Source organism: Coturnix japonica, chromosome 2 (assembly GCF_054131305.1).
Source record: "Coturnix japonica strain WE chromosome 2, WE-NBRP24, whole genome shotgun sequence".
Taxonomy (NCBI): Eukaryota; Metazoa; Chordata; class Aves; order Galliformes; family Phasianidae; genus Coturnix; species Coturnix japonica.
Genome location: NC_140664.1, coordinates 71337639 through 71350887, shown reverse-complemented (window position 1 = coordinate 71350887; position 13249 = coordinate 71337639). Strand labels below are relative to the sequence as shown.

General features: G+C 41.6%; 2 protein-coding genes across 6 annotated transcripts in view; one reads left to right on the top strand and one right to left on the bottom strand.

Annotated features, from left to right (window-relative positions):
- The window catches only part of DTNBP1 (dystrobrevin binding protein 1), a 66611-nt gene extending 56238 nt beyond the window's left edge, over positions 1-10373 (top strand). For both annotated transcript variants that reach the window (XM_015854680.3, XM_085540186.1), the window contains 3 exons: positions 4853-5008; positions 6868-7011; positions 9458-10373. In XM_015854680.3, coding sequence (XP_015710166.2) covers positions 4853-5008; positions 6868-7011; positions 9458-9705 — 548 coding nt within the window. In that variant the 3' untranslated portion in view covers positions 9706-10373. The remainder of the gene's footprint in view (positions 1-4852; positions 5009-6867; positions 7012-9457) is intronic.
- Positions 10374-11111: 738 nt separating this feature from the next.
- Positions 11112-13249, bottom strand: part of JARID2 (jumonji and AT-rich interaction domain containing 2) — a 196909-nt gene continuing 194771 nt past the window's right edge. For all 4 annotated transcript variants that reach the window (XM_015854678.2, XM_015854676.3, XM_085540184.1 and 1 more), the window contains one exon: positions 11112-13196. In XM_015854678.2, the coding sequence (XP_015710164.2) occupies positions 13020-13196 (177 nt within the window). In that variant the 3' untranslated portion in view covers positions 11112-13019. The remainder of the gene's footprint in view (positions 13197-13249) is intronic.

Sequence of the window (13249 nt, the reverse complement as noted above, 5' to 3'; positions counted from 1 at the left end):
AAATGGAGGTGGCCCACTGTTATACAGCTGCTATGACAGCATCGTTGCTAGGAAAATATTGCCCGCACAGTCCATCTTTCATTGGCCTGAACAGATGGAAGTCAGAAAGTGCCGAAGCTGGACTATGTGGTGGATATGGTAGGACAGTCCAGCCAAGGCAGTGCGCTCCATGGTCTTCAAATGGGAAAGGGATTATTGTGTTGCAAGAAAAAGGTTGTCTTTTCTGGCCTGTCTCTAGCAGTTTGAGCCTTCAGCTTATCTGGTATCGTGTTGTAGCAATCGGAGTTGATGATTTGTCAGAGTTCCAGGAAATTCAGAAGGATCACCCCTTTCTTATCCCAAAAGACAGCATTCATCATTTCACCCACTGTGGGCTGTGTCTTGATCTTTTACCTTGATGGAAAATTCAGGTTGCCACTGCATGGACTGCTGTTTTGATTCCAGTTAGTCACCAGTAATGATGCAATCCAGGAAGCTGTAACTTTCAGCCTTGTATTGATTCATTAGATCCTGACAAACTCGGATAACATTTTCTTTCTATTCCTGTGTGAGCATTCATGAGACCCCCCCTGGTGCAGACTTTGCCACCATGGTTTCCATTGCATTGAAGCCAATACTCAGCTTCCTACATGGTTCCCTGATCATAATCCACTGATTCACACAGATGAGCTGATCATGATGCTCTTCATTTTGTGGTGTGACAGCTGTACATAGCCATCTGGAATGTGGCTTGTCTTTCATGATGCTGTTGCCAGTGCTAAAACGCACTGCCCACTGTTTCATATGGATGTGCTCACATCCACTACTCATAAATGTTCAGCAAGCATCAATGAATGTCCAAGGATGCAATGTTTTCCTGGTGGAAGAATTCTGTGAGGTACCTTTGCTTCTTCCACACTTCCACGTCAGACTTCCATGTCAGTTTTTCAGATAGCCCTTCTGCTGCTGTCTGGCATGTGACAACAATGGAATGCAATGGAATGTTGGTGAGAAGGTTCAACCCCTACTACCATACCACCAACATCCACCTCTGATGTTGTTGGCCAACATAATAGCATAAGGGACATTACTTCCAGAGCAGCATTCGTGTTTGGACCGCTTCATATCTTTCATTTCGTGTGAGGTCTAAGGGATATATTGGCGATCCAAAAAAACTTTTAAGTTGCTGCTTTTTTTGTAGTTGTTTTCCCAGCTTGCTTTCTTTGTGGACATACTTATTCAAGATATCTGTTTTGTGCAACGGGAAAGGATCTTAGATTAATGTATAAGAGTTCTTAGCTGGTGGTTGGGTAAACTCTTAGCTGCAGCAGCAGGAATTCTAATTTGTAGCAGGTCAGACAATCATGTGAATGCTGTCAGGAAACAGTTCCCTTTACACTTGAACTATGTGGTTATAAGCTATTGTCGTTTGTTCCTTTGGAGCCTGCACCTCCTAGGTTCTGCTTTAAGCACTTATGTTTTGCCAGCAGACAAGGTCAGCACAAGTGTCACAGACACCAAGTTAAATAGTGCATTTATCTTTAGCTAAGCTTAAAGCAATTAGATAATAAATGGAATTATTCAGCAAGGAAAAAACAGGGCAAGGCAGTGCACCTAACCATTGCTGTATGAGGAGAGTGATAGTGATTAAGAAAGATGCATCACCGGCTGCACAAATACTTTACCATCATCCAGATCTGCAGTCGCTGGGTAGCTCAGGTTACAGTGAGGATTTGGAGAGCCTTTCCCAGCAAATGGGAGGTCCTATGCACTGTGTCCACTCATAGATGAGGTCTCCAACTTCACTACAAGAGAGTCCAGCTTTTGTATTGTTGAATAAGCAAGTTTATGTGGCAATTAGGTGGAACCATCTAGTTTTGTTCTCCCTTTTGGATTCCATCTCAAGCCTGGCCAGGGCTCAAGGAGGATCCTAGAAAGTCTCTCTGACTAGTAAGCCTTTCTTCTAAACAAGGAAAGGTTGATATGTTCTCATAATGCTTTATCTAATCTATATCTTTTGTTAATGAGATGTGTTGTCCAAGATGCATATTTCACTAATGATTGGATACTGATGATGTAAATAATGCTGGGTTGTGAGATTCATCTAGAGGTCAACTTTGGTTCAAGGCCTACTGTTCAGGCCTTAATACTCCAACTTAAGATGTGGCTTTTGTGTATTTTTCCAGAATAAGAGTCCGTTTGTAAATAAAAATATTTTACGAAGTCATTTAGAATTGTTATACTCAAATCTCTCCAAATCTCATCAAAGATCTGAGGTCTGTTCCTGGTCATGGGGCGGACACCGTGACTTTCCAGTTCTTAAGAAATATTTTGCTTCTGCATAGTTGCACTCTCACAAAAAGCCATGGGTGGCTCAGAGCTGTGACTGGCCTCGGTGTGGATCATACAAATGAGTTTCACAGATCTGCAGCTGTCTGCAAGCTGGTGTTTTCTCTGTAGTCTGCCTTTTTCCTCTGGTGCTCAGTGGTGGAGCAGTTGCTGGTTCCAAGGTACAGTCATGCGGGAAAAGGAAAAATGTGATAGTATTTCATGTGCGTCAGGTCCCAGAGATGTCTGTAAGAGTTTGCGTGTTGGCCAGGAACAGTGTATGAGTGTGGATGGATAGTGCTCGTGTCTTCTCTTTTGGTGCTGAGTGTGTTGGGTGTGTTATAAAAACATGAACCCTGCTCTTGGATAACGGGAAATGTAATTCTGAATAGCTTAAAGAAGAAAAACAAAACAGAAAAACCACCACTAAGAACCCTCCCGTGTGTTTTCTGTTGTTCAGGTGTGACTGCTTGCTTTCACTTAGCCCAGTGGCAACACTTCTTACCATTTATCACATTGTCAGGATGCAGGCAGCCCTTAGCCTTTAGCTTTGGCCAGGACAACTGTGGGAATATACAAGTACATCTTAGGGAGAAAGCAAAGACTGAGAGTGTGGCGCTAGGGAAGTTGTGCCATTCTCATGTGTTGCTTGGATACTGCCTCTCTTCTGGGGTTAAAAATACCCTGATGTACCCATACAGTGTGCAAAACTGTCAGAATATATTACGGGAGAGACAGGACGTTTTTGCTGCCGGTGGGAGCTGCTGGCTTTTATTATTACAATTGAATAACATTCTGCATCATCCGCGGGGTTATTAATAATTGCTCATCATTCAGGGTCGCAGTAGAGGAGGAATGTATCCCCAAAACGCTCCAGGGAATGTAGAGTCATTGTACGCAACTGTGTAATTGATAATAAAGATGGGTTGACTTAAAGGAAAATGTTTTCCTTGTAATATACTGATGTTATACTACCAAAATTTGCGTTAACAAAAAAGATTTCAGCTTATTTACTGATGGTTTAATGGCTGTTGGATTTGTCACTCCAGTTTTATAGCTCTTTCTGGAATCTACTGCAGCTTCTGTGCATGAACTGTGACTGTGATGCAACAAGAGGTGGAATTACTGCTCTCTGATGTTTCTGCCCAGTGCAATGAAACACCTATTGCATTATGATAGTAATCTCCATAATGGTGAATGCTCCTAATGAATTTCATATTCTGAAATATCATTAATGTAGCATTTCCCTGGAGGACTGATGCAGTGCTCACCCTAGACAACCTTACGCCCTTTCAGTTTGCCTGTATGGATGCCACGTTCCGGCTGCATCTGCCTGACGCAAAGAAGCCAGTATATTTACCTGGCTGTTTGTGGAGCTCTCCCTGGTGGGCAGAGCAGCTCTGTGCCACCCTTGCCCTTTCCATCAACTTCTCTGCAGGCAAGTTCTGCTCCTTCTTGTGAGCAGATTGTTTGTGAGAGCACTTTAAAAACACAGAAAGATTGCTCTGAGAGGGACATTTCTAGTTTGTGTATTTCTCCCCGAAGGCAGATCTGCTAAAGCATATTCTGATAGGCTGGAGTTTGTACTTCAGTAGCTAAGGTCTCATTCTAGAAAATGTTGCTCTTCACCAAACATAACAATTTGTTTCTTTGTATGTCCTCTGACCCTTCAGTGACTCCTGTAGGGCAGAACAGGAAGGAAGATCTTCCATTGGTATTCAGGCTAATATTTGTTTCTCCACAGAAGGAAAAAGCTGCTGGAGCCAATATTAGATATGTGTAAGCAAATCTGGCTGTCTCTGTGTGTCTGTACATGGCACACAAGCTGCCCCTTTCTCTTTGATATAGAGTATTAGGAACTCATGGCAACTGACTTTGCTTCTGTGGTGTCAGTGTCATCACTGTCTGGCATCGTCATTGCTGCTGTATATGGAGAAGGCTCTTTGTATTGATATTAATGACTGTGCAATGCTGGCATTGAAAACAGTACTAATTCCATATGTCACATCAGCCCAGGCTGTACTCTCAGCTCCTCTACGCTGCATCTAGGATACATTTCAACTTCTCAGTGCGTCTGGGGGCTGACAGAACTAGAGCATCTCACGCAGATATGCACACACCTGCGTATGTGTATTTCTGTGTTTAGAGATGTGCTGAAACATCCCAATTAAAGTTTTGGTTTTTTTTTGGTGTGTGTGTGTGTAAAAGGTATGTACAGTAGCAGACAATCAGCATTAACCAGTTCTGAAATCCTGAGTGTTGCTGGATGGTGCTTTCAGGTTCACATGGTTCAAGAAATTTGCACATTACCTCAAAATGGTAATGATCTTACTTTAATGTTAAGATAGCGCTGCGTGGTGTAGTATTCTTATTGTCAGTTTCAAAATATAGCTGCAAAGCACAGAAGTCTCCTTTTACGACAGCCTCTGTTAACAGTCTGTAGTAACAGTCTGTCGCTATTGAACTTATCCTTGGCTTTGAAATCCCAAGAGGCAGGGGGATATGCGCGTGACTGATTTGTTTGTTTTCTTTGCTTTATGCTCAGCTGAGTTGGATGCTGAACACGCACAGAAGGTTCTGGATATGGAGCACACCCAGCAGATGAAGCTGAAGGAACGTCAGAAATTCTTTGAAGAAGCCTTCCAGCAGGACATGGAGCAGTACCTTTCTACAGGATACTTGCAGATAGCGGAGAGACGAGGCAAGTTTTGAAATACTTTGGGTGTGATCCACAAAATCACAACTTAGATAATGTTGATTGTCACAGCCAGCAATGGGCACTTACAGCTGAAGCAGTGCAGTGCTTACATTCCTCCTTGGGGGAGCTGAAAATTCAGATAAGCTCTTGAAACAACCTTTGGGTTCCCAGGGGAACTAGATGCTTTATAAAGTCAATCAGACCTCTGCTTGTTTGAGAAAATGCAAAGTGCTGAGGCACATCTGGAATGGCGCTCTTCCTTACAGCTCGTAAGTGCACCCATATCTCTGAAGGTATGGGTGGAGTTGGGCACCTGTGTCACGATGCCGAAGTCTGGCATCATCACCTGGCAGAAAGGGCCTCAGAAAGTTTCCAAAGGTGCGAGCAAGGCTCAGTGTTGTCTTTCAAAAACAGTTTCCAGATGGCAGCTTCTTACTTTGCCTATGAAATCTCCAGAGTATGTGATCAGGACATGGGAAATGCAGATGAAGCTTTCTCCGTGTTGTAGATGACTCAGGTCTGGCATCTCCCAGCTAGTTAAAGGACAAGAATGCTGTAGACTACAGACACTTCTATGTGGGAAGCATCCATCTGTCGGGCCAAAATGTTTGTAGAACAGGAAAGAAAGCAGGAGATAACATTATTGCTGCTGTTATTTGTGATGCTGGAGCAGGGAACGCAGTCCAGGATTTCAGTTTCTCTGCACAAGTGCTATAAATGCTAACCTGCAACATGCTCTAGACTGGACAGTCTGAGAAAGAAAAAATGTAAGTTTTAAATTCCTTTAGTCTGGGAAAAAAAAATAAGATTATATCTCCTAGGTTGTGTGTGTGATATATGTATGTGTTTGTGTATAGATACATTATCTGTTTATACTAAATTCAATTGTGTCACCGCTACTGTGATGCTCTGTTTGAGGGAGGTGGGTATTTGTCTTTCTGAACTTAGTATTTTCAGTATAATGCAGAACCTGTGTGTGTCAAAGAAACTCTCTGAATAATTGGATCTGGCCAGTACATGTAAAACTACAGAAGTACAGTACGTATGGAAGAAGAACACTATGATACAACTTTATTTCGATTCATGTATGAAAACTTTAATAGCGTAATTGTTCCATTTAGATAAACTTTCAAACTGCTAATTATATTTATGAATACACATGCAGCAAAAGGACTTAAATCTTGAGTAGCCCTGAAAACTCTCGTTCTGTGTTTGTTTCCTTTGCTATTCAAGGAAGAAGATGCTCACCCAGGCATTTAATTCCCCTTTGAATAGTCCGTTTTATGCTGACAGTAAGAAGTAGTTTTCTTGAGGTGTTAATGCTGTGAAATCCCCATGCCTGGAGAGATATCGAGCATCAGATGTTGTGCATGCTGCTGTCACTTATTAGACTGAATTGATAGAACAAGGAAGAATGGCTGCTCTGTTAACATTAATCCTCGTTCCTAGTTTTCACGCCCCCATGCACTGACACCTAGAGATTGTGTACTCTAACTTGGGTTTTAATCTAAAAAAGACTTGGCTAAGGCAAGTGGGAAGGAGTGATGCAAAATGGAAACTTCCAATGTTTGTCCCCGAGCCTCACCTTAGAGTATTTCTGAAGCTATCACTGCAAGCATTGTTGCTATAAATGTTTTGTTTTGCAAAAGCTGTAATGGATTTTAGTTTCACAACAGAGGTTGCACAGAGTTTTTGGTTTGGGGCTGAGATTGCTGCCCAGCAGTTATCTGATGCATACACTCCTTCCATATCTGGTTTAATTATTATTGATGTGTACAATTATAGCAACAATTAAAACCTTTATAGGTAATAACATCGTGTCACTGACGGTCAGTTTGCTCATTGCGCTATTTTTACTACAGAACCAATTGGCAGTATGTCTTCCATGGAAGTGAATGTGGACATGCTGGAACAGATGGACCTAATGGACATGTCTGACCAAGAAGCACTCGATGTCTTTTTAAACTCAGGAGGCGAGGACAATAATATGCTTTCTCCTATGCTGGGTATGCTCCTAGTACTGCCAAAACGATTAATCACAAGAATTGCTCTCGTTCATAACGGGTGATGTTACCTCATAAAACATTTCATAGATTGAATGTTTTTTTCACTGGCGTTTTTCAGGATGTTTGAATCGAGTTGCAAGACTGGAGAGCTTGCTGTGTAGTGTTCCTGGCCTGTCGCTCTCACTGTCTGCTTAGTGCAGCTTAATGTCTTTTCTGTTAAGTTATGGGTAGGGGATGTGCTTCACAGAGCTTTCTGCTGCATTTTTACTGATAAAAAGTTGATAGGGGACGTTGTAATGAATGCAACTACTGAAGGTTTAATATTTTATTGCAAAAACTGCATTCAGATGGCTGATTTTTGATAGACACCCAGTTCATACATTGGTAGAGTTAATCACTGTTTGAGTGTGTGCTAATTCCAGAAGCCAGGGCTGTTGCCCATGCTGGTTCTGGCAGATGTTGGCTCAGGGGGTTCCGTGTCTTCATTTCTCATCAAGACAGTATGACTGCATTAATGAGGAAATGTAGAAGGTGCTGCATGTGGCTGCATTCTGCCTAAGCTGATTTAAAATTTATCAGCCTTTGAAATAACTGTGATCATTTTGTATTGTGATACAAGTGTTACGGTGTGTATGGTGTATATGTACTTGCTGTATAGGTATACACACCTGTGCATACACAACGTAACGTAATATGCTAGTGCTGCGGTGCTCTGTAGCGCTCAGTTGCAACACAGAGGTGGAACGGGCAGCAACGACTGTTGCTCCTACAGTGTGACAGTCTTGTGAACCCTATTTTTGTGTCTCCAGATGATTCATTTCACTCTGAATCAGAAAGGATTTGTTTGCTTCTACTGCCTCCGAATGCTTTTGCAGTGGTTTGCCAATTACAGTTCAGCTCAGTTACTTGGTGGGACAGTGAGGTCCATTGTAGGGCAATGTGGTGTGAGCTGCTCTGCATCTGACCTTGAAAGGGCTGAGGTGGTGTGGTCAGCTCATTTCTACCCACACCCTTTTGAAACATTTATTTTAAAAAGTTCTTACCTAAGGGTATTTTCTCACTATGGTTCCTCAGTGCTGAAGCTGTGTGACCTATAAGATTCTAAGTACTGCGGGAAAGCAAAAAGAGAATTATTTGGCAGATCATAGAAAAAGAGTTTAGACTTTTCCATGTCTTTTTTCCTTCCTTCCTTACTGCCAGGAAGTGTCCAGAGGAGGATGTAAGGTAGCATTAGAGAATGAACTCTCAAACTGCAAGCAGACGCTGCTGCACTGAATTTGCTTAGACATCTTTTTGCATAGCATAGAGGGAGCAGAGTCTTAAAATCCCAGTCCTAGTTCCTTGAGCTATAATGCAACTTTGCAAAAGGAGTCCTGTCATGCTGTAGTGCAAGGTTGATTTTTGTATAATCAAAGACTTATTAAGGCTGGAAAGTCTACTAAGATCATCTGGTTCAGCCATCAGCTCATGCCTGTGACCTTTCTAAACTGTGCCACCCAGGGCGCCATCTACCCTTTTCTTAGAAACCTCCAGGGCTGGTGACTCCACCACCTCCCTGGGCAGCCTGTTCCAACATCTCACCACTGTTTTGGATAAGAAACTTTTCCTAGCATCCAACCTGAACCTTCCTTGGTGCAACTTGAGGCCATTCCTTCTCATTCATCACTGTTACCTGGGAGAAGATGCCAACAACCACCCCACCTCACCACAGCCTCCCTCCAGGTAGTTGTAGAAAGAGATAAGGTCTTCCCCGAGCCTCCTCTTTTCCAGAATGAACAATCCCAGCTCCCTTAGCCGCTCCACATAAGACTTGTGCTCCAGACCCCTCACAGCTTCATTGCCCTTATCTTTCTTGTAGTGAGGGGCCCAAAGCCACACACAGTAGTACCTGAAGGTACTTCTGTATCTTTGTTTTTAGTTAAATCTAGAGATCATTTTTATCGTCTGCTTTCCAGGTTTTTGTGGTTTTGGTTGTGGGTTTTATTGTTGTTTTTTTTTGTTTGTTTGTTTTGTTTTCTACTTAATTTTTGTGTGTCATTCTGTTGGGCAGTTATTTTTGGAGAGTTTTCCTGTTGGTGATGATTCTCAGCACATGCTGTAGCCTGAGTTAGGAAGGTTAATTGTCCTGGCTAACCGGCAAACTGGATGTAAGTTACGACAGTGCTCCTGCCCTCTTCTGTCACTTGAACCCTAGTATTAGAATACCAGAACGAGCAAGAACCATGCGTACCATCAGAAACATTTCAAAAATCAGCTTGCAGCTTCTATTTGAGAGCAGTGTCAGAAATGCCAAGGCAGCTTTGTGTCTCGGGAGGTTTTGTTTTTGCATCAAAAGGAGCAGAGGAGCCTGAGTGCAACTCATAAACCAACTCTGAGCTCTGCTAACACTTCTCATTGCATTGCTGAGCTATCGCTTATTTCTTCTTCTTGTTTTTCCACCTGCAAGGGCCTGACTCCGGCACCTATGTGAATGAGATCAGTCTTCAGGTTCCAAGCCAGTCCGAATTACGCCACAAACTGTCTTCGCTGTCGTCCACCTGCACTGATTCTGCCAGCCAAGAGGCGAGCGAAGGAGAATCTCCAGTCGTTCAGTCTGATGAAGAGGAGGTTCAAGTGGACACTGCTCTTGCTGCTGTCACTGAAAGAAAGGGTGCTTCAGATGTTAGCGATGAAAGTGACTCTCAAACTATTTGAATCTTAAAACCATATCCTTTAAGAATGACTTCTGAATGAATGAACAAATGAATGAGGAGCTTGCCTGTGTCACAGTTTGCTAACCAATCCGAACAGCCAGACCTTTTTACTAGTACAACATACAGCCTTTTTACAGAATTGCCAGTCAGGTGGAGGTTGGTTTTTAACAATAAAAATATGCCTAAAGCACACACACTTTAACAGTCATCTTGGGGCTCAGGGGAGCAGTGAAACTTTTGTATATACTATGTATAAAAGAAGTAAAGGGGAAAGATAAGTCACTACGACCGCTAACCTTTAAACAGCTGATTGGGAATCTTTCCATTTGATGTATAATCCTGGCCCCAAATTGTTCCTTGCATGTTTTCAGCTGCTGCAACTTGAAGATTTAAGACCCAAACCAAAATGAAAAGCTGTTTTCTACTCTTTGCTACCTATTGTCTGCCTACCGCTTTTGTCTACTAGCGCAGCAGCGTTTACTATCTCACACTTCTTATTCAGGACCAACTTAGTTATCGTAGGTGTTAAGGAAACAAAAACAAAAAAAGAGAGAAATTAAAAGGAGGAGAGGTGCGTATGGAAGTGTTACACTCCTCGTGGAGCAGATACCGTAGCATTGTGTAAGCTTACTCCTCTTTCGACATTAAAATAAAGTATTTCTATCCCAACCATGTCTTTCACTTGATTATCCAAAGCACTTTCTCCATGACAGTGAACAGAGGAGGCTAAAGCAGCAATCAGAAAACCTGATCATTTATCCCAAGCACCAGTGAAATTTACTTTTCCGCGGTAACATCTGTGCATCTGCACTGAGGCAAGCCAGCAATTTAAGGGAAATAAAGCTGAAGAAATTATTATAAACGAAGTGCGTAGGTTTTACAATATTTAAGATATATGGTCATTATCTTAATCCCCTCGTGTGTTTTTTTTGCAGTCATTTTCTCTGCAGTTGTGGTCTGGACCTAACTCCCGTTTCTTGTCAAGTCTCGTGCTCTGTTTGCAGGGATCTGCTCTCCTTTGAGAAGCTTCCCGGCTCCCGCTCTTCACATGCTGAGGGAAGGGATGTAATCAGAAGCAGCGTAAGTAAAAGGAGGAGCTGTGCTGCAGATCTCTTCCCAAGACCGAACCTGGTAGTTAGCGGTGGGTGCTATGATGAGATAGACAGATAGATAGATAGACAGATAGATAGATAGACAGTGATAAGAGAGAGCCACTGGGAGGTGGCTACTTTCCTTTAGGGTTCATTGGGTCTCTGTCCCCTGCCCTGCAGGACGTGGTGGCTAGGAGCTCGCTACCTACCAATACATATGATCTCTCCTTAGCATTTAACGAGGCTGCTGTCGAAAGAAAATCTTTCTTGGAGGAGCTCGCTTTACTCACTCACTTTCCAGAAGACAAACAAAATGTCCAAAAAATTTTTGTTTTTTTATTAAACCTCGTAGTACAAACCTGGAAAGTAAACAAAAAACTGGCAATAAACAACATGAAGTCTTTCCTTACAAGGAAAGAGAGCAGAGCAGCGCTAATAAATTAAATGTCAAACTGTAAGCCATAGTCAGAAGTTTACTGTCAAGAGGGAAAAAAGTACACAGCAAGGCCATAAAAACCAGACAACCACATTTGAAAACACTTGACTCTGTTTATGTTATTGTTAAATATTCCAAAACAGTTCAGTCTTCTGCAACAACAACCAACAAATCGTAGTATAGGACTTTCCTGACAGTCACCACTGGCAAGCTCAGTGCAATATGGGGTAGCTACGGTATCGTTGAATTCAATTACGAAACAAAACAGTTTGTGAAAACATTTTCCCTTTTTTATTCCACACATACTGTACACACAACCGGAAAAGGGCAACAGCTACTCCATTATTATTTTTTGTTGTTGTTCAGTGATGTAAGCAGCACTTATAAATGTTACAAGAAAAACCCTGTAAGCATCCAATCCAACCGATGAAGAAAGTGAAACGTAAGGCTTTTCTTCATCTCGTCTCCTCGCCACCCCTCCCCCCACCCCAAGAAAAGGCTCAAGTATTTAAAAAAATTTACAGGCATATGTACAAAAGGGGTGATTTTTTTTTTTTGTTTCTTTTGTTTGTTTTTTTGTTACAACACGAAGAGAAAAAAAAAAAAAAAAAAAAGAGAGAGAGACAAGATGAAAGCAAATGCATTTTTTCACATTCAAAAGAAATACGCAGACTTGCTAGTGGCTCTAAACGTGACCGCATCGTGAAACGAAGCCCAGACAAAACAAATTAATGCTCAACGGTGTGAAGGGTGTGAAACACAGCAGTGGAATGGAAATGGAATGTTCAAAAGATTGCACGTCTATGACAAAAGAAGCACTTATGGCTTCAATCACTTTTTTTTTTTAACTTTTTTTTTTTTAAACTTTTTTTTTATTTTCTGTTTTTTTTTGTTTTGTTTTGTTTTTTTTCTTTCCAAAGGATGCTATTGAAGGGTTTTTTTGATAAAGTAGCCAACAGCACCAAAAAATAACAGAATGGATTTCCTAATGAAATCAGGCACAGTTTTCCCTCACGTGACTCCTCAAGGCAGGCAGTCTTTTTTTTTCCTCCTTTTTTCTTTTTAATTTTTTTTTTAAATTTTTTTATTATTATTTATTATTTTCCCCCTCCAAACAGATGCATAGTGATGTGCTGGTAAAAGAGAACATACTCCAACTCCCCTCCTTTTGCCTACAGTTAGTTAGGAAACAAAGTCCATCTTCAGCTGCCATAACCTCCCAAAGAAAGTAAGTAAGTAAGTGTGGATCCTCCAATTTAAAAAATTACAAAACTCCACTTGCTGTGACAGAATAAAAGACAGCCAAAGTAAAGCAATTTCTTTCAAGTTTTTGTTTTTTCCTCTCCCATCCCTTTTCGCTCTAGAAAAATCTGCTCGCGTGACCGGAGAACAAATTAGAAAACTTTAACCTAGTCAAAAATGGGTTAAAAGCCTTTGTTGGTTTTTTTTACCCCCTCCCCCAGTTCCCAGAAAGGCTTCTTTATTTTCTCAGCCCCAGGGTCAATACAAATTAATATCGATCAGCCCCTCTCGCCGCTTTTAAAACAGTGAACGTACGGCAGTTTAAAAAAATCAGACTGCTGTATCTACCTATCCTAAGTACAAAAACAAAAGAAATCCAACAGTTTAATGCTAAAACAAAATTAGTTCTCTAAAACCAGAAGAAAATCTTCTTTAGAGCTAGTGCAAAGACAGCTTGTATTCTACAGCAAGTACTCCAAACTATGGTATAATAATTACAAAAAATATATATAAATTGACAAAATGAGAGTGTTGGCATCTTCAGGATTAACTTGAAGCACTTTTGGATGAACTGGAGGATGAAAGCCTGGATGATGGCACGTCGACTGTCGCTCTCTTCCGAGGTCCTCTTTTTGGTGTGGGCTTGCTGATACAGTTCTCAATGCTGCCATTTTTACCAGATACTTTTCCACAGATTTGATTGACCAGACTGATTATTTGTTCCTGTTCAGGAAGTAGGAAAACAAAACACAAGTGAGCATCCTTCCTTTTTCCGA